Source organism: Phodopus roborovskii, unplaced genomic scaffold (assembly GCF_943737965.1).
Source record: "Phodopus roborovskii unplaced genomic scaffold, PHOROB, whole genome shotgun sequence".
NCBI classification, from domain to species: domain Eukaryota; kingdom Metazoa; phylum Chordata; class Mammalia; order Rodentia; family Cricetidae; genus Phodopus; species Phodopus roborovskii.
Genome location: NW_026126469.1, coordinates 6948382 through 6967670, shown reverse-complemented (window position 1 = coordinate 6967670; position 19289 = coordinate 6948382). Strand labels below are relative to the sequence as shown.

The 19289-nt window shown below is 52.6% G+C and overlaps 2 protein-coding genes across 8 annotated transcripts; one reads left to right on the top strand and one right to left on the bottom strand.

Moving 5' to 3' along the window:
- Window positions 1-2320: 2320 nt before the first annotated feature.
- On the bottom strand, window positions 2321-11658 carry Chrd (chordin). Of its 5 annotated transcripts, XM_051191171.1 has the most exons (23): window positions 10636-11385; window positions 10295-10398; window positions 9784-9913; window positions 9518-9646; window positions 9333-9432; window positions 9138-9225; window positions 8665-8806; window positions 8415-8555; window positions 8251-8333; window positions 8026-8173; window positions 7769-7875; window positions 7528-7647; window positions 6876-7032; window positions 6351-6571; window positions 5662-5775; window positions 5158-5415; window positions 4977-5070; window positions 4814-4867; window positions 4481-4584; window positions 3946-4048; window positions 3292-3446; window positions 3083-3182; window positions 2321-2772 (listed from the first exon to the last, which is right to left on the bottom strand). In XM_051191171.1, exons 1-23 carry the CDS (start codon window positions 10781-10783, stop codon window positions 2717-2719), a joined length of 2856 nt encoding a protein of 951 aa, XP_051047128.1. In that variant the 5' UTR covers window positions 10784-11385; the 3' UTR covers window positions 2321-2716. The 5 variants fall into 5 exon arrangements, with proteins under 5 accessions (XP_051047128.1, XP_051047126.1, XP_051047129.1 ...); XM_051191169.1 differs by having other exon boundaries at window positions 7769-8173; window positions 10636-11658; XM_051191172.1 differs by lacking the exon at window positions 7528-7647 and having other exon boundaries at window positions 10636-11386.
- A 664-nt stretch (window positions 11659-12322) lies between these two features.
- Window positions 12323-17989, top strand: Thpo (thrombopoietin). Of its 3 annotated transcripts, none has more exons than XM_051191176.1 (6): window positions 12323-12962; window positions 14251-14402; window positions 14627-14754; window positions 14957-15043; window positions 16696-16863; window positions 17085-17989. In XM_051191176.1, the coding sequence occupies exons 2-6, from the start codon at window positions 14390-14392 to the stop codon at window positions 17733-17735; spliced, it is 1047 nt and encodes a 348-aa protein (XP_051047133.1). In that variant the 5' UTR covers window positions 12323-12962; window positions 14251-14389; the 3' UTR covers window positions 17736-17989. The 3 variants fall into 3 exon arrangements, with proteins under 3 accessions (XP_051047133.1, XP_051047131.1, XP_051047132.1); XM_051191174.1 differs by having other exon boundaries at window positions 17013-17989; XM_051191175.1 differs by having other exon boundaries at window positions 12325-12962; window positions 17073-17989.
- Window positions 17990-19289: the final 1300 nt, after the last annotated feature.

Below are 19289 nucleotides of genomic sequence, written 5' to 3'. Positions count from 1 at the left end.
AGGAGCCCTCATTTCTCTGCCTTGAGAGCTCCATGCCAGGATCGCCAGACAGTTCTTTGCCTTGACACCTGCTGCCTTCATGTGTGTTCTGCTTATTCCTCTGCACATATGAGTGAGGAAGTCTCTATCACAGCACAGCTGGGGCCTCATCAAGGAATGGGGCCTTTGAAGGAGGAAGAGAACCCTGGAGTCTCAGTGAGTGAGCCTAGCTGGCCAAGGCGAGCAGATCAGAAGAAACTGAACATCCCACAGCAGCTCCCTCCAGCTCCTCCCCATGATCCCTTGGGCCACCTCTGATGCCCATAGGACAGGGAAACTATCAATATCTGTCAGATGAGGAGGTAAAACCTGTACACACCCCATGTTGATGGACACTTTCAGACATCTACAGCTACAGTTTGAAACCATCCTTCTTAAGTCACTGTCATAAATGATTCATGGCCCAGCATTGCTCTAGTGACTTGGCCAAGGCCCTACCATAACAAAGTACCAGAATCAGTGGCTGTTTGTGGCCTGATATGCCAAACTCTGGATTCTGCATACAAAAGTACATAAAGAATGTCACTAGAAGTTCAAATGGGACATAGCAAAGTAGAACTACACATGAGTTTTCCCTTTAAAAAGCAAGTGGTATCAAACCATCTGTCCTAGCAGCCTATGTGCCCAAAGTGTGGCAGGCTGCCGGGCCTGAACTTCGAGGCCACATGTTGTTGTACTAGTGAGTGTTTGGAGATATTAAGACACTGCCCAAGAATATCACATCTCCAAGGCTTTTGTTGTTTTATGTTTCTTGTTCTTTGGGTTTTGGGTTGTTGTGTTGTTGTTGCTTTTAGTTTGGTTTCCTTAAGAGAAAGGAAGGCCTCCAGCACCATGCAGCTGCTTACATGGAGTGCATGGGGTGCCCTCTTGAGGTCTCTGGATGTCAGGACTTTGAAGAGACCCCACCCCACAGGGCTGAACTTCTCAGGTCCTATCCCATTTCCCTAGGGCTTGGCTTGGGCTGAAATGAAGTCTAGGATGGGAACGGTATTCCAGCCGCTTCTATGTAGAAAGAACAGCCCACAGCCTGCATCCACTCTGTCCACACATTTGCTCAGTGGGTGTCCTGAGGCCTGCTCTGAAGCCACTCTGGGTCTCTAAAGCTAAAGATGGTGGGCAGGGCCCTGTCTCCTACAGCCACCAAGTTCCCCTAACTCAAAGCTCCCTCACTGGTAAGGACAGTATGGTGGCAGTCATATCTCCCAACATGAGACACCTCATGCTCAGCCTATGTTGAAACCCATTGATTCCTTCTGTCTTCTCATCTCTGTCTGGTCCTCATGATCCCCCAACTGCAACAGCCAAGGCTCTGGCCCAGGCCAGCCACCCCCATCATTATCAACCCTTCATCCTCAGCCTAGCCCCTCCGCAGATGTCCTGCCAAATACAAGTCCGTCTCTTGTCTTATTCCAGCCAAGGTCCACTGCAACTAGAGCTCTTTTTCTAACAAATACTTGCCTGGTCCTGGGCTGTACAATGGATGTGCTATGGTTGCATTCTATGAGGAAGATACCTGACTTACAAAAAGGAAGCAGAGTACATTGAAGCAAATTACCTCAGTGAAATAACTGTAGAACTAGAACTTGATGCTTTGAAGGGCTAAGATGGTGTCTGTTAGCTACACTTTGAGTGGGCCTAACACCAGCAGCTGTGACTTCTCCTTCCCTCCACCCTACCAGATTTATCCTGCATTATTCCCACATGCGAGTGTGTGTGATTTCTAGCATTTTGCCCTTGTTTCTCTAGGGGCTTGAAGGAGTGTCTGGTTCCTGGCAGCAGGGATGAGGGGAAATGGGGAAAAGTAAATGAAGGTATCTCATGTTGTTCTGCCCACATAGCCCTTTATCTCAAGATGAGCTCGGTTTTAACAAGATCAGGGTCGAGCTCAGTTCACTCTGATCTGGGCTTGCCCCTGAATTGGTCAGCAGACAGCTGTTCTCAGGAAGAAAAATATGGACCTCACTTTAGACAAAGAATAGAGGCTGGGGCACTTTGTTTCTTTCTTGAGCAGCTTCAGATAATATGGCATCAGCAAAAATGCCACCTATGGGAAACTCAATTTGAGGTTACCTGGGCTCTTGGTACTCCAACCCCTTGATGGACAATCCCAACTCCCTTTATGGAGCCTAGACATGCCATATAACTGCTATTCCTTACGCCCCGTCAGCTCTCAGGGTCAAAGGGATGTGGGCCCAGGGCTCCTCTCTTACTTCCTACTTTCAGATCTCTTTCCACTGTGCCCACTCATGGCCACAAAGAGCCTAACAAATGCAAAGACTGAAAAAGAAAAATGTTTTAATAAATACAAAAATCTCTAATAATGACTCTGCTCAGCTCAGGGGCAGCAGGAATGGTGTGAGGGAACCCTTGGCGCTGAGTGAGGATAAATTAAAAATCCCTATAAGCCATGGCATTATGTACAGAAGAAAAGGGTTAGGCTTCTAGGGCAGAGGCCAAGAGAGTAATGGGGCAGGAGCTAGCATGGATTGGGCCTTGTCTGACCCAGCAGTTCTTCCCCTTGTAAAGCTGTGGCTCCCAGAGGTAGTAGGGAGGAGAAGAAGCAGAACAGAGGCACTAAAGGCACTGGGCTTCCCACAGGAGAGTCAAGGTCCTCAGCACCCCTCCTTCGCCCAGCTCAGGCCCAGTCCTCTTGGTCACATGGCTTTCCAGACGCTCCCTAGGAGCTTTCGGCTTCTTTCTCCATCTCCGGAAGGGTTCTAGTCCCAGAGGCTGCTGAACACAGAAGGGAGTGAATGTTGAAAGAGAAGTGGAGCAGGGTGGCCTGGAGGAAGGCATGGGGGCTGGGCAGAACATTTCTGCTCTAGTCCCAGAAAGGCCCAAATTGTCCAAGCAAGTCAGCACAGACTACCGGCATAACTGCCGTCTAGTCGCTTAATCCGATTTGTAAAGAAATGGCAATAAGTGACAAGCCTGGAGGGGTGGGCTGGGATGAGGCCATAGTCCTCGCTTCCACAGGGGTAACCCTCCCTCCCAGCTACCATACAGCCAGCCCACAGTCGCTGCTGCAGCTTCCTTCACTTACAGCTTTGGGCTGCGCAGTGGGAACAGCATCGACTTTCCTTCCCTGAGCCACAGGACAGTGACAAGGAACAATCATCCCGCTCACAGTGGGGTACCCCTGCCTGGTGCAGGGAGGAGAAATGCTGAGGTTCCTCACAGGACACTATAGTCTTCAGCCTCTTCGGGAAAAGCCATCTCCAGGCATAATCCTCATGCAAGTCCCCCACTTACCCCACATCTGCAAGTAATACAGCTCATCTCCCCAAAGGGGGGCACTGATGGGTGCCAGCTCTGATTCTCTGGGAACCACTGCCCAGCAAAGCGACACCCCCGAGGCCCATCAGCCTGCATGGGGTCTCCCAGATTGGCAAGGACCCCTGACCCTACTGTTAGGAAAGAAAAGACAAAGTCAGCCTGGAAGGGTCAACTAACTAACTTCTCTTTGAATCCCTATCAAATAATAGTTTCTGGTACTTGGTAGGCAGTAAATTGGATGGACAGATGGACGGATGGATGGATGGATGAGAGATGATTGAGTGAATGGATGGATGAATTACAGATGGAGTGGATAGATGATGATGGATGGAGGGTAGCTGAGTAGACAGATGGCTGGATAGATGGATGGATTGATGGATGGGTACACAGAAGGTAGGTGGATGGATGGATGGACGGATGGGTAAAGGGATGGCTGGATAGGTAGATGGATGCATGGATGAATGGGTGGGTAGGTAGATAGATAGCTGGATTAATGGGACTGGAACCCTGTTAACCTTACTTTGCATGCTTATACATCCCCACCATAAGCTTGGTCAATGAGAAGCTCCTCTCCTGCCCCTATCACACACCCCAAACAGGTCAGGGCCAACCCAACCCCAAGCATCTCACCTGGACACTGTTTGCAACAGTCAGTGGGGTTGGCACGGACAGGCTGAGCACAGGCCAAGCGAGGACACTGCACCTTCTCACAGTGCACCTCTCCAGTGGTCCCCTGTAGGCATCCATTGAGAAAGGGTGTCAGCAATAGGGAGTCAAATCCTTCTCTCTCTTTTTCCCAACCTCAGGTGAAATACACGTGCAGCCTTTTACTCAGAGGCCTAAGTTTGCCTTCTAACCCAAATGCAAATCCTCATTGTATCTCATAAGGCAGTGTGCCATGTTTGTCCACAGGAAAGGAAAGAGAAGCTTGGGGGAAATTCAGAAAGCACCAAGGGTCACGTGAAGCCAATCAGCTGGCACAACCACATATGTACCTGTCAGCCTTTCACCCTCTCCTACAATAAATCTGTTCTCAAAACCCAAGGAACACCTCATCACAATACCATCCTCAGGCCTCTCATCAAAGGTGTGCTTTGCTCTCTAGGCATGCCCCCTCTGAAGAGCCAGCCAGGTTATGATACCAGAAAAGATTATGTAGCCATACCTTGCAGGTGCAGACAGCACACTTAATCAAGCCAAATGGGGGCACAACAGGATGCCACCGGGTACCGGCTGCCCTCCAGCTCCGGTCACCATCAAAGTAACAGCCTGGTGGGGAAGAGTACCCAGCTGCCATTAGTACATCACCCACCACCAAGGCTCAGGCCAGTCCCACACCAGCCTAAGCCAAGAGCCAGTAAACACTAATAAGGGCTATCAGGTGTGCTTAGAACCTATATACCTCAGCTTCCCCCAGACACACAGTCTGTTGCCCCCTTGCCCCAACCCAAAAGCTTTTTTGGATCTTTTTACCCCTGGATCCGCCCTCCCAGCTCACCCTCTCCTGGTTCCTGGTTTGGTAGACCAGGAAAATCTCTGCTGCGTTGCTTCTCTGTGGAAGAAAGAGAGGGTGAGGTGGAGTGGCCCCTGCTTCCCACCCTGGAACACTCCTCTCCTGTGGATACCCCTCCACTACCTTTCCTCCCCTGCAGGACATTCACCTGGACACACAGGACAGCACTGGTCCAGAGCCTGCACCGGGTTGGGGCAGCTTGGTGGTGGGCATACTATAGGATCACAGATCACTGTCCGTCTCTGTAGAGAGGGGCTGAGGCTTTGAAGGTGTACTGGACCCCTTGCTCCAGACCCTGAGGCCAACTGTGCCCTACCCAGACATCCTACCTGGCAGGTACAGAGTGAGCAGAGTGGGTCATAGTTGGGGGACCAGCGAGCCCCATGGGGACGCTGCTGCCCCTCGAAGAAGCATGTGTCAGGGTCTCGGGGCCTCCCAGGGCTGCCATGTTTGGCTGGGGCTTCAGGGCCAGGCCCAGCAGGCAACTTAGGTGCTACAGCTGGGTCTCCATTCGGAGCCACCGGCATCCGCATTCCGTCTGAGGCCAGGCGCAGGCCTCCCGCCTCACACTGACTGGCAAGGCGCACCTGCGAAGACAGGGAAACTGAGGCTGACCTGGGGCTCCCCGTCGCATCTCTAACAACCATTGCTGGTAGTTGACAGAGTGCCCAGACATAGACTATTCACTTCAGCACTCACCCCAGTTACAAAGCCAGGGTGGTAGGCTGCCAGCCTTCTTATGCACCTGTGTGCCTTCATTTTTTTCACTAGCTAGAATTTAATACTAGCGCCTAGTGATCGGAGAACACAGCAACTGCACCATCCCCACATACCTGCCCACGGAGTTCTCCTCTGGGGCTACCCTTGGTGGTGATCAACAGGGAGGCAGTGCCCTGTGCCAGGTGCCGAAGCAACACGGGCTCCAGGTCTTTGACCACACCCTGAGCCTGCAGACAGACAAAGTGAGGAAAAGAAACAAGGCACTCTAGGGTTTTGTATCATTTTATTTTATGCATATGAACGGTTTATGGCCTGGTGCCCACAGAGGTCAGAAGAGGGCATTGGATTCCCTAGAGCTGGAGTAACAGATGGTTGTGAGCTACCACATGGGTGCTGGGAACTGAAACTGGGTCCTCCAGAAGAGCAGTCACACCCCTGAGACACCTCCCCAGCCCCACAAGGCACTATAGGACAAAGCCTGCTGTCCCCAGTTTGCAGGTGAAAAAAACATCCAAGAGATTAAAATCTCTAAACTGGAGGCCAGGTCTCTCTGACTCCAAGTCCACAGCAGCCCATCTACTTCTCTAAAGACTCAGGACCTCTATCCTAGGGATCATTTAGGACAGAGGACACAGAAAAGAAGATGCATACACGACAAAGGCTGAGATCCATTTATACCTAGGCTTGACAGACACCTGAGGCCATGCCCACTCTATACCAGGGGCCTGCCCTTTCAGCTAAAGAGTCCACACAGCTAAAGAGCAGAAAATGTCCAAGCTTCTTCCTATCTCTATGCCCTTACCTCTGAGCCATAGAATCCCTTCAGTAGCCGCTGGGGCCCAGGCATCCCAGGCGGCCCGAGGAGATGGGCAGTGACAGTGCCTTGCTCTGAGCCACCAAGCCCAGCCAGTAGAACCTCATAGTGTAAGTGGCAGTGTGTATCCAGGGAGAGCCAGGCATGACCTGCTGCCTGACTCCTCACCGGGGGCAGCACTAGAGCCCCTGCCAGAGGTACCGGCAATCCTGAATCCAAACACATGAGAGATGACAGGTGAGGAGAGTAAGCTCTTACTCTCTGCATCTCCCGCCACAGACTTGGAAGACACTGTCCACAAACCTAGGGCCTGGGGAACAGCAAGTTTTAGATTCTTCGTGTAACGACGAAGGGAGGGCTGGCCAGCAGCAGCACCCCATGTGCCCCCCCCAAATGTCAGCCAGAACTCAGGAGGAAGAGGACACAAGGCTCTGGTTCCCTGGCACTATTCCTTAGATGTTTGGGTGACAGGGCAGAGGATACAGAAGGGCAGCTGGACCCTGAAGCACTCACTGTCATAGCGGGCACTATGCCCACTGTAGGACAGGGCAGTCACATGCCCCCGAAGCTCTCCATCTGGGAAGTCCTTGGTGCCAATATTCAGGAACAGCTCATTCTGTAGCAGCATATGAGCCCCTCGGGCACCCAGGCCAGAGCAGATACCCACAGCCTAGGGGTCAAAGAAGGATGAGGCCTCTCAGCTTTCCATGTTTTATGCCTCTACTACACACATATATCCTTCCTCATGCCAATAATGCTGGACGAGAACTCTGTGGGTCAAGTTTCAAGGCCCTCCTCTGCCACTTCCTAGACTGCTTGCTTATCATTGAGTCTTTACTTCCTCACCTACCGAAGGGTTCTGTGAAGGTCAAAAAAAAAAATACATAAATAAAGCAACCAGTACAACACCTGACACAAATACTCCAAAGTAACAACACATCTACTGCAAGGTTCTCCCTGGCTGATGTCTCCTTTAACTGTGAACTTGCTGAGAATGAGGGCAGGGTCCCCACCTAAGGTTTACTAAAATGTGTCAAGTGGATAAAGGACTCACTGAGGGAGCCCATGAGTGTGTGAACAATACTGCTCACCCCTATTCAACCAACCTGGCTTCCCGCAGCCCATGTATTGGCAGCCCTGGCACAACTCTGCCTGGGGCCCTCACCATGTGTCCTCCCAGCTGGAGTCCAGCCATGTGGCACAGGACAGTGCGCTGGTTCTTCCGCTGAGGCTTGGTCTCGAGTGTCATGGCCACCACCTCGCTACCTGTACCTACTACTTGCACCTGGTGGGCAGGGTTGGGGGGAGGGCAATTGGATTGCCAGCCAAGATCTAGGGCCTTTCCCCCTGCAGGCCAAGGCTCTGCCCTGCTGCCCTCCCTACCTCCTATAGCCTCTGACTCTTACCTGATAGATCAGGGAGCCATTTCCTAGCAGTATGAAGCTGGCTGAGCCAGCAGCACCCGTCTGGACTGGGATCAGGGCATCAGCCCCACAAAGGACGCTTTGAAGGACTGCAGGAGGGCAAGACAGTTGGCAGCGGGCTTGCCCACACCCAGAACCCCCAGGAACTCTCTCCCACATCTTCTTTGACCGTTTCTTTAGCACATGCTTATGCCTCTGAGTTGTGTGTACCCACAGCGCCGAGCCCCACCCTGCCTCACCATCACAGCTCTGCCTGGTGGTAATGTATCCACTGATGCGTAGCTCTGGCCCACCTGCCCTCTCTAGGACCATCTGCAGCTCCCCCAGTACCAGCCACTCCATCTCTTGGTCTGTAAGGCTGGGCAGCACCTCAGCAAAACCTGGCTCCTGGGAACAGTGCAGAATGTGGTGGGCAACAACAAGAGGCCAAAGCAAGCAGCTGCAAAACCCAGGCCTTCCCTTACCTCAGCTGAGGTGTTGGCCTGGAGCTCTCGAAGTGGCTGTCCCTGGTGGAGAATCTGAAGCCTCAGGGGGACCTGGGCTGGGCCTGCAAGAGCTGTACAAGTGAGCATTTCTGAAAGTTGAGATCCTCCCCTAAACTCTCATGAATGCCTTCTCCACTGCTCACCTTCATCCCTGGGTCCCAGCAGACCCCGGAAGAGCAGCAAAAAATGCAAGGAGTCTTCTGTATCACTGAGGGTGAGCAGGGCTATGCCCCCAACACCCCGATGCTGTGGGCCTTCCAGAGTAAGGATGGCACTGAAGGTCTCTGGGGAATGGAGGACATGACAGCCATCAGAGGAGCCTCTCCAGTCCACCCACCCCTGGGATAGACAAGGCTCAGCCCTTTCTGTCTGGGAACTGCTCACTCCCCCTACCTGCAGCCAGAGCACCTTGCCAAATGAGAGGCCCCCAGACTTCTCCTGAAAGGTGAGTGGGTGTCACAAGGGCTACATGCAGCTGTTCTGCCCTCAGGAGCCTCTGAGACAGCCGAGGCACTGCCCGCCACACCCCACAAACCTACAGCATAGGGACAAGAAAGTCTACAGTCACTATGCTGGACAAGCCAGCTAAGAGGCAGGCCCAGTCCTGGTGAGGGGGGGTATGGAAGGGAGATCAAAGACCCTCCTATGAAGGACCCAGGATCCTTGAGTTCAAGTCCTGGCTTACCACTTACTAGCCAAATGACCTTGAACAAATCACATTCTGCTATTCTGAGCCTCAATTCCCTCCTCTGTAAAATGGGCATCATAATGTCAGGGCTTTTCTCCCACCGGGGTGTTGTGAGAACCAAAGGAGGCAATGCAAAGCATGCTCTCAGCAAGTGCCTGTTTTGGATAAGCACTCTCACCAGGCCATCCTGGGTGGGGGCAGCAGGGTGTTCAAACAGGATGTTGCCCGTGGGATCTGTGAACCGAACCCTGCTGGGGCGGTCCAGCCTGTGAAGAAAGGTCCAGTGAAACTGGATCCAGAGCCTGCAGTCTCCCCTTTCCCGCCCCCATTCACTGCTACTAGCCGCTGCTCGCTGCTCTTTCCCTGGTCTCACCGCTGGTAGGAGATAGAGAAGCGAAGACTTGAGCGCAGGAGAGAGACTCGAGCGCGAGCTACCGCCTGCGACCTTGGTCCTGTCAGCAGCGCCACAAAATCTGTGAGAAGAGAAGATGGCCTGAGTACTGTCATCCCTTGCTGCTGGCCCCAAACTCCATCAGGCCCACCTCCACCCCAACCTACCCGTGTGGCCATCAGCACGTGTTCTCTCCCCAGCGCCGGGGTCCCCTCGATCGCTGTAACTGCGGTGCTCTGGGTCCCTAGGATACTCGAAGACTAGGCCAGCTGGCTGTCGGTCCAAATTGCTGCGCTCTGAGTCAGGGGTAAGGAATAAGACCACTAGCTTCAGCAGGGTACCAGAGGGGCCAGTCCTCCTCTGCGATCCAAGCCGCACAAAACCTAATGTTGAGACTTCCACCCTCCCTAACACGGCGTACAGCGGGCCTCACCCTGCGGGCAGGTCTGGCAGCAGTGTCCTGGCAGCTGGCGCGGCTGCCTGCAGGCCAGGGTGGGGCACTGGGGTTTGATGTTCTTGCAGCTGACCCTGCCAGGGCCCCTCCCACGGCGAGCCCACTGAGGCTGATGGCAGAGAACACAGGGAAATTAAGTGAGTGTAACGTGCAACCATCAGACACCAGGATAAGTTCCTCTGCTGGAATCAGTCAACTCCGCTATTTACAAGTTACACGGCCCTGGACAAGTTTCTTAAGATCTCTTAACTCTGCAAAGTAAAGCTAATAATGCCATTTATCTAGCAAGGTTGTAATGGGAAGGGGGAAGTTGGCTAAAAGCCAGTCGCATGGTGGGCGATCAATAACTGTCAACACCGCAGACTTGAAAGGGGTTTCCCCGGATTTGAGGACCAGCCTTCCCCTGAGCATCTCCGAGTCTACTACGGCTTAGGGCGCCAGCGTTCCGCTACCCTCTAGGGTAGGGCGGGCAGCTGCGGTATCCACTCACCGCTTCACAGGCGCACAGCACGCAGCGCATCACCCCAAAAGGCTCCCCCAGGTCCGGGTGCCACGTCTCGTCCAAGGCATAGACCTTCCCGCCGAAGGAGCAGCCTGTGGGGACGGGCTTGGCTGGCGGCCGCTGTCCGGTTGCTCGTGCCGTAATGCCTGCTCCGGGCTCTGCCCGCCAGGCCCTGGGTCCCTTGGCACCGTTGCGCCCCGCCGCCTCTGCTTATCCCTCCCGCCCTCCCGCTGCGCCGAGCCACCTGCGCCCGGGGCCCTCTCCCGGTGGGTGCAGACTTGCCCAGAGCCAGACTCCCCGCCCGCGCCTCACCCCTGGCGCCCACCTACCTGCCGCTCCCCGAACAGGCAGCGGCTCCTTCTCGGAACGGATGGGCAGCGCGGGGGACTCTGGGCCATTGCCATCGGCCGGCCGCGAGCCGAGGAGCAGCAGCCCGAGGAGCAGCCGCGGGGCCGGCGGGGCCGGGAGGCTCGGCATGACGCGGAGCGGACAGCTGGGGAGGCGGGCGGGAGGAGGGAGCAGGAGAGGGAGTAGGGCCGGACCGGAGGCGGGCCGGCGGGAGGGGGTCGGGGCCAGGAGGGGGGCAGTGGCAAGGGGCTCGTCTCGCAGTCGCCTAGTCCGCTCCCGGCCGGGAGGGGCGGGAGAGCTCGGGCGGCTGGGTACTGACCCGGGCCGTACGCCGCTGTAGTGCCCTCGGCGACGGCTCCGGCCGGTTTTATGCCCGCGCCAGGAGTCCCGGCCCGGGGCCTCCTCCTCAGCAAACGGGGCGCGGCGGCGGCTCCGCAAGAAGCCCGGCTGAGCCCGGGGGGTCCGGCCCAGCAGCGGCGTCCGGATCGCGAGTGGGGGAGGGGGACAAGCTGGGACCCGGCAGGGGAGGAGGGAGGGATTGGAGGAGGGGGGAGCGGAGTGGGCAGGGGGAAGGGAGGAACCGGGGGCGCAAAGAGGGGGAGGAGAGGCGGGCTTCGACACCCCCACACACACTCCTTGCGGCCACCCCTGTGGCGGGACCAGGAGGTGGTATCCATCCCGAGACCGGAGCCTCGGGCTAAGTGAAAGGGCAGAGGCTGGGCCTCCGGCCTGTACCAATCATGGGCAGGATGGGCCGCTGGAGGATGAGGACTTGTCTTTGAAAAAACAACGATCTTCCCAGCCTAAGACCCTCCTTCCTTCACTCTGGCTGTATTCCTAGTTCCCTTCTAGGGTCTCTTCTCTTTCTGGAGTTCCCAGGGACAGGGACCAAGCCAGAATGAGGACGTGCTCCCTGCACCAAGTAGAGTAATAACCTCTCCCTTGTAACCTGTTCACAAATTAATCCAACCATCACCTGGCTTTCCCACCCTGCTCCTTCATCCAAAGGATCACTCTTTTCCTCCCCTTTGTCCTGCTTCCCTAGTCCTGCCTCCCCATCTCCTCCACCCCCACCATTCTTCCCACCATCCCAGCACAGGGCTTCCTAATCTTAGGAGGCATCTTTTCTGATTGAACTAGAGAATTCCGGGATCTGGGCCATACTCCTTAGTGGACAGCCCATCTTCAGAGCAGACGGAACAAGGGGAGAGAGAGCGCAAGGTCAGGCCAGGAGATCCCTAAGGACAGAGACTGTGGGCAGGCAGGCACTGAGGAGAAAGCACCCGAGCTGGAGCCAGGGCCAAGTCAAGAAAGAGAAGGCCAGCAGAGTTATTTGTGGGGGAGGCTCAGCAGCTGTCTTTCCTAAGTCAGGGACAGATGGGCCTGGTTATTTCTCTTGTCACATGTATAGTGGTAGGAACGGGAGAGGGCCATTGGGCAATCAAGGGCAGACTTGCACACAGAGCTAAGTGTGGTTAGCTATCCAGGTTTCTGTGGCCCCTGTAGAAGAAAGACACCTAAGTCCAGTCAATCTGTTTGCTTTTCCTTCTTTTTCAGACAGGTTCTCATGTAGCCATGGCTGGCTTGGAACTCACTAGGTAGACCAGGCTAGCCTCAGACTCACAGAGATCAGCCTACCTCTGCCTCCTGAGTAGCTGGGATTAAAGATGTGCTCTAGGCCCACATTAACCATATACCCCATCATTCCCCAGCTCCTCAAACTGTCCATACCTTCTTTCCTATAATATGATCATTTCTAAAATAGGCAACAGCTAAACTGCCAGTGGATAAGGAAAATGCCAGGAAAGCTAAAGTGCTGTTGGATTTCAACAGCAGGTATAGTGTTCAGGTAAAAAGAGATTTGGAGAGCCAGGAATGGGAAACTCCATCAATCTAAAGCAAGATTTCTCTTTCCCATGAACACATGTATTCTGCCAGATTTCTCCTAAACTAACCCTCTCCTCTCTCCCTCATTCAGATCCCAGGTTCTCCTGTCTCCTAGAACATGAGACAGCTCCCCTATGTAAATCTCTCTGGAGTGTGTGTGGGTGGAGGAGCTTGGCTTCATTCATGGACCATGGTCCGGGAAGGAGCTCCAGTTCCAGTAGGTAGGAAAAGAACTCGTCATTTCCGGGGCCTTCACCAGGGCTTGGTGGCTCTCAGCTTTCTGATTGGGTAGAAGTGGCCTAGGCAGGCTTGTGACCCTGCTGCAGGGGAGGGGCTGTGCCCCAAAGAGTGTCTTCCTACCTATCTGCACCCCAGAGAGCTGCCTGCTGTGCACCTTGGTCCTGGATCCCTTCTCTACCCGGTGAGTGACAAGCACAGTTTGGGGTTAAGTTAGGGTATGGTATGAAGAACAAAAAAGAACTGGGCTCTTGGCTGGGGGAGGGGCAGGCAAACTGGAACCTACAGGCACTGACCTTTGTCAAGAAGAGCAGAGCCTTCCCAGAATGGGAGGAGCGGGACAGAGCAGGGAAAGGGGGTTGGGTACTGGTTTATGAGGGACTATTCACAGACTTGGTAGAATTCAGAATAGTCTTAGCTGCCTTCGGGCCATGAGAAAATAAGAAAAGAAGTACATGCAGGGCTAGAGAACTTTGCACTAAGGGACATAATCCTAATCCCCATTCTCATATGGTCATTCTTGTTAGCTTAGGGTTCTGAATCTGGGGCTGGGAAAACTGGGTCAGATGAGACAAGGCCCAAGAAGAGGGTAATGGGAGGAGGGCTTGCATATGTTGACAGACCTACAGGAGATCCCAATATTGAATCAGGTGCAGGCCTCTTTGCTCAACTTGTGAAGAGGAGGGTCCTATTGCCTATTCACTCAACTTGTGAAAAGTGGGGGGGGGGGGTCCTAAGAAGGAACTGAAGGGATCTGGAGGGGGCAGGGAGGTCGGGGCAGCTGAGGAGGATACCTGGGTGAGTGTCTAGGTGAGATAAACCATGTGAGGTAGGTGGTGCCTTGCTCCCAGTGCAACTTGCCTCAGGAAGGAAGTCCTAGTACTATTAGCCCTTTGATTTGAATAACAGGGCATTTCAGAACTTGGAAGTCCAAAGAAGAACCCCAGGTTTTATTTGTGGGGCAAACAGGGAAAGAATGAGAAGCTGGTGTGCTTCTGGTGCTGCTGCTATATCTTTACCCAGTCTCCTGCCTCAGATCCCTGCTAACACTAATACTCTAGCTGTCCTTCCACACAAGTGCCTGCCTGCCACTTCCTCTTCTTAGTCGATAACCCATCTTTCTACTCTTCTCCAGATTTGCACACTTCCTTTCTCTATTCCCTTCTCACATTCTCACCCATTTACACCTAGGTTGCTGGGAAGTTGAGCCCTCTTAAGAGATGTGTATATATGTCATGTCTTGCTGCTCTTGGCAGGGCAACAATTGGTAGACAGGGCACCAAGACCATATCAGAGTCACTGAAGAGCCCTGACAAAGAGGAGGCAGTGACAAGAAAACATGGAGCAGTTGGAGCACTAACAGCCCTGACACTGGCCTGCCAGCGGCGTGGGGCCTCCAAGCCTGTTTCCCCACCCCAAGCAGACTTTTCTTTGAAACCTACTGAAATAGTCACTATTTCTGCCATTTTCAGGATAGATTCCTTGGCCCACCTGTGCCCAACACCACTCTGTGCCCAAGTGCAAAAGTTCAAGCCGCCTCCATGGCCTCAGGAAAGATTCAGGGGAGAGGCCCCATACAGGGAGCTACTCCAGCCAGACACCCTGGCAAGAATGGAGCTGACTGGTAAGAAAACACTTGGGGAGCTAGGAACAAGTTCACGAATGGCTTGACAGGGTAGGATATGGGGACAATGCAACAGGAGTAGAAGCCTGGAAAACTCAGTCTCCCAATAAAAGGGAGCAGACCCCTGGATTTCAGGTCTGCCTCCCAAATGGTAGTCCCTGAGTCACCACCTAAGAAATACTTTCCCTTTATTAACCCTTTAACTTCCCTTCTCCTCATCTAAGATCTGCTCTTGGTGGCCATGCTTCTCCTTACTGCAAGGATAACTCTGTCCAGCCCAGCTCCTCCTGCCTGTGACCCCCGACTCCTAAACAAGCTGCTTCGTGACTCCCATCTCCTTCACAGCCGACTGGTGAGCATCCCCAAGCACTGTGCCTCCTATCCACTTAGTTGATTTCATTTCCTCTCACTCCAAGGTTGTCTTTGATCCACATGTCAAGTGCTGTGATTTGCACTGGTCTCTCCGAAGCTCTGGTATGGGCATGGTACCAAGGGAGACCACCACCCTGCTCTCTATTTCAGCTTCTCTTCCTCCTACCCATCTTTCTTAACAGAGTCAGTGCCCTGACATCAACCCTTTGTCCACACCTGTCCTGCTGCCTGCTGTGGACTTTAGCCTGGGAGAATGGAAAGCCCAGACGGTAAGAGGCATCCAAAGACTGCCTACCTCACACATGCAGGGTGGAGGCTGAGGCGGGATGCTTGCCTTGAGCCTGAGGCCAGCCTAGGATGTATTATGAGTACAGGCCAGCCTGGACTACAGAGTGAGACCCCCATCTCAAAAAAAGAAAAAAAAAGAGAGAGAAATCTCCTATATATCTCTCCCCATCCTTATTGTTCCCTATAGTCTTTAAATTTTTCTTTTTAATGTATATAGGTGTTTTGCCTGCATGCTAGAAATTGAATCTGGGTCATCTGGAAAAGCAGCTAGTGTTCTTAACTACTGAGCCATCTCTCCAGCCTCCTAAAATCTTACCTTAAACTTGGCCACCTTAACCCAATTTACATTCACCAAGACAAAATGGAGACAAATTTCTGACCAATATATCAAATAGGCTGGGCATGGTAGCTCATGCCTGTAATCTTAGCACTCAGGAAGCAGTGACAAACAGATCTCTGTGAGTTCAAGGCCAGCCAGGATGAGATTATATCTCAAAATGTGTGTGTGTGTGTGTGTGTGTGTGTGTGTGTGTGTGTGTGTGTGTTGCACTAAACAGATTTGAAACTGAATACCATGAAATGTCGTTATTAGCTTCTCATAGCTATACCTTTGACCTGTTCTTATTCTTGTTCAGTTTTTTAAATGTATTTATTTATAAATATGGGAGGTTTGCCACGGTGTACATATAGAGGTCAGGAGACAATTTGCAAGAGTCATTCTCTCACCCTGCCATGTAAGTCCCAGAGATTAAATCAGGTCATCAAGCTTGGCCACAAGCACCTCTCCGCTGGCAGCCATCTCAATGGCTCTCCAACCTTCTTAGTCGGCATGAAGGAAGTCTGATCTGCTGCCCACAGGTGACAGAAAGCAGAAAGTACCGCTAAAATAGAGGAAAAATCAAGATTCAAACCCTTGCTGGTCATGGTGACACAAACCAGAAATCCCAGTAGCTCAGAGGGTGGGGCACAAAGATGAGCTGCAGGCTAGCCTAAGCTATACAGTGAGACCTTGTCTCAATAAATAAAAGCAAATCAGGCCAGGTGGCACATGCCTGTACCCCCCAGAGTCTCCTTCCTTTTCAACTCTTGTAGGGGTCCTGAGTCTGGAGAAGGATTAGTGCTATGGATCACAGCTCTAGCTCTGTGTTCGTAACAGAGTCTTTCAGGCTGGCCCTTGAACTTGTTATCCTCCAGTCTCAGCCCCACAAGTGCTGGGATTACTTGCATGTGCCTCTACACCCAGCTCTGCCATTTGTTAAGTCCCTGGCAGTGGTTATTATAATAGTCTTGCTGCTACATTTAGCTTAGAAATTGCTGTGCTACAACTTTGTAACAGAAAGAATAAGCTTGCAGCCCTGCATCCTAGAGCTAAAAGCTGCCCTAAGGTGGGGTGGCTTTCTGACCAAAAGTCTATGCAAGACCAGGCTAGGTTGATGGACACTGGTGTTACTGAAGCAGAGGCCAATGACCAGAGACTGCAAAGGAATTCCTGTGATGGGTGGGACCCTCATCCTGTCCAATTCCCAGCTCCTATGATTATGATTCATTCCGCTGGCTACTCCTATGGGCTCCCCACCCATTACTAGCACGTTTTTTGAAGCAGTTCACTTCTCTCCTCTCTTGTCTTTCTCAGGAACAGAGCAAGGCACAGGACATTCTAGGGGCAGTGTCCCTTCTATTGGAAGGAGTGGTGGCAGCACGAGGACAGCTGGAACCCTCCTGCCTTTCATCACTCCTGGGACAGCTTTCTGGGCAGGTTCGCCTCCTCTTAGGGGCCCTGCAGGGCCTCCTAGGAACCCAGGTAAGTCTGCAGACAAAAGACTTCTAGAAACTACTACCTTCTCACTCAATCCTTCTGTAGACCTGGGGGAGACAAGGGATTCTGGGTACCTTCAGTGTAGAAAGGCTGGCCTAGAAGGAGTCTGCTGGCAATGAACTTTTTCTCCTTAGTCAAGAGAGGCCTGGTATGTGGGCCTGCTCTCTGGCCTCAGGCCCATCCTCTGCCCTCAGCTTCCCCCACAGGGCAGGACCACAACTCACACGGATCCCAATGCCATCTTCTTGAGCTTGCAACAACTGCTCCGAGGAAAGGTGCGCTTCCTGCTGCTAGTAGAAGGTCCCACCCTCTGCGTTCGAAGGGCCCTGCCCACCACAGCTGTCCCAAGAAATACCTCCCAACTCCTCTCTCTAAACAAGCTCCCAAACAGGACTTCTGGATTGTTGGAGACGAACTTCAGTGTCTTAGCCAGAGCTCCTGGCCCTGGGCTTCTGAGCAGGCTTCAAGGACTCAGAACCAAGATTATCCCTGGTCAGCTGAATCAAACTACCAGGTTCACAGACCAAATCCCTGGATTCCTGAACAGGACACACAGACTTCTGAATGGAACTCAAGGGCTCTTTGCTGCAGCCTCACTTCAGACCCTGGAAGCCCCAAACATTCTGCTAGGAGCTTTGAACAAAGGCTCCCTGCCATTCAACCTCCAAAGTGGACACCCTCCTTCTCCTACCCATGTTCCTGCTGGACTTTTCCCTCCTTCACCTACCTTGCCCACCCATAGGTCTCCACCCCAGATCCATCTGTTTCCTAATCCCTCCACCACTGTGCCTAACTCTACCAGCCCTCATCCAGTCGGAGTGTACCCTCATTCCCAGAATTTGTCTCAGGAAGCATAAGGCACACAGGCACAGCCCACAGCCGGCATCTGCAAGGTCTCTCAGGCACAAGCCTTCCCCTGAAGAGGCTCTGAGAGGCAGGTGCACTAGACTTCCTGTCTTCCCTGAAACCCAAAACCCTGAGAAAGGGATACACAGGGCAAACTATCATAGTGTCTTAGGAGCTATTTTTTTTTTTTTAACCTATCAGCAATATTCATCAGAGCAGCTAGTTATTTTTGGTCTACTTTCTGTATAAATTTGAAAATCACGAATTCTCTATATGTGTTTTCTACAAAGGCCTAGACTGGTCCAGCCTCTGAACCGAGATAGAGATTAACATTGTATGAGAAAACAAAAAAGCAGCTTCCTTTGCTTCAAGTTTAAGCCTCCAGTGCCCTCATTCCTGTCACCGTTGTAAGTCTCAGTGACACTGGTCCTCAACAGACACTGCGCATGATAAAGGAATATCGAGTTACCTCTTAGAAAGACTGCCTCTATTTAGAGACAAAACTGAGCCTGTAAGAGAATAAATGAGAGCATCCAAAAGCCAATGAAAACTCTAGGGAGCCATGGTCTTCACTGGGACAACAGATGTCCTGCACCCTACCTCCCCAGAGTGCTGACAGGAAGCTTAGGGAACTCCACACCCCAGGTAAGGCTGTGCAGACGATTAGGTAAAGTCCAGACCTGGAAGCGGCAGCTGAGCAAATAACTAGGCACATCAGCAGCTCAGCAGGAGCTTAGCCAGGCCTGGGCTCCTGCTTCCCTCCTGTGGAGGTCAGGCGGAAGTGCAGGAAGTGGCAAGAGTCAGGCTCCAGAGCTCACACAGCAGGACAAGTGCAGAGCAGTAGTTCTTTCTATTTTCCACAAATGCACCTAAAAAGCAGCCTTGTGTGACCACCACAAACTACTGTGAACCCCCAAAATGAAGGCAGACTCCTGGGGATTTGCAAGTAAGTGCTTCGTTGGTGCTAGAAGTTTACGTTGCATAAAAACAAAGTACTGCTAGGGTCAACCTGGTACCACAGAGTCTGTGAGAAAGCTTCTGGGAACCTCTTCCTCCAGTAAAGAAGGGAAGGCCACCATGTAAGCACAGAAGAAGGCTGTCAGCGTTCCAAACACTGCCACAAAAAAAGCGAAGGAAAGGGGGTTCTTCACATAGGCAGCAGGTGCCCCAGAATCTCCACCACAACTCTGTAGGATGGGTAGTATTATCCATCTGTTTAACACATAAATACACCAAGGCCAGATGGGCTTCCCAGTGGTCACATAGCCTCCAGGCAGAAAAAGGACCCCCAGCCTGAGTGACAGTCCATTCATATATGCAGGGTGATGGTGCCCTGTCTGATATGTGCTTCAGTGAGTCTGTGCATTGCAGGGATGTCCACGTCCTTGGAGGGTAAATACTCTCTTCAGACATCTGGTGTCTCCATGGGCAGGTGTCCCTGTAGGCACAAAGCTAAAAAGTGTTATCAAAATCTCGAGGCACAGTCAGGTTCTACACAAGAGTGTTTCATCTACACTATTAATTCTAGGATCATATAGTATAATTTGTAACACTAAAGGAGGTTA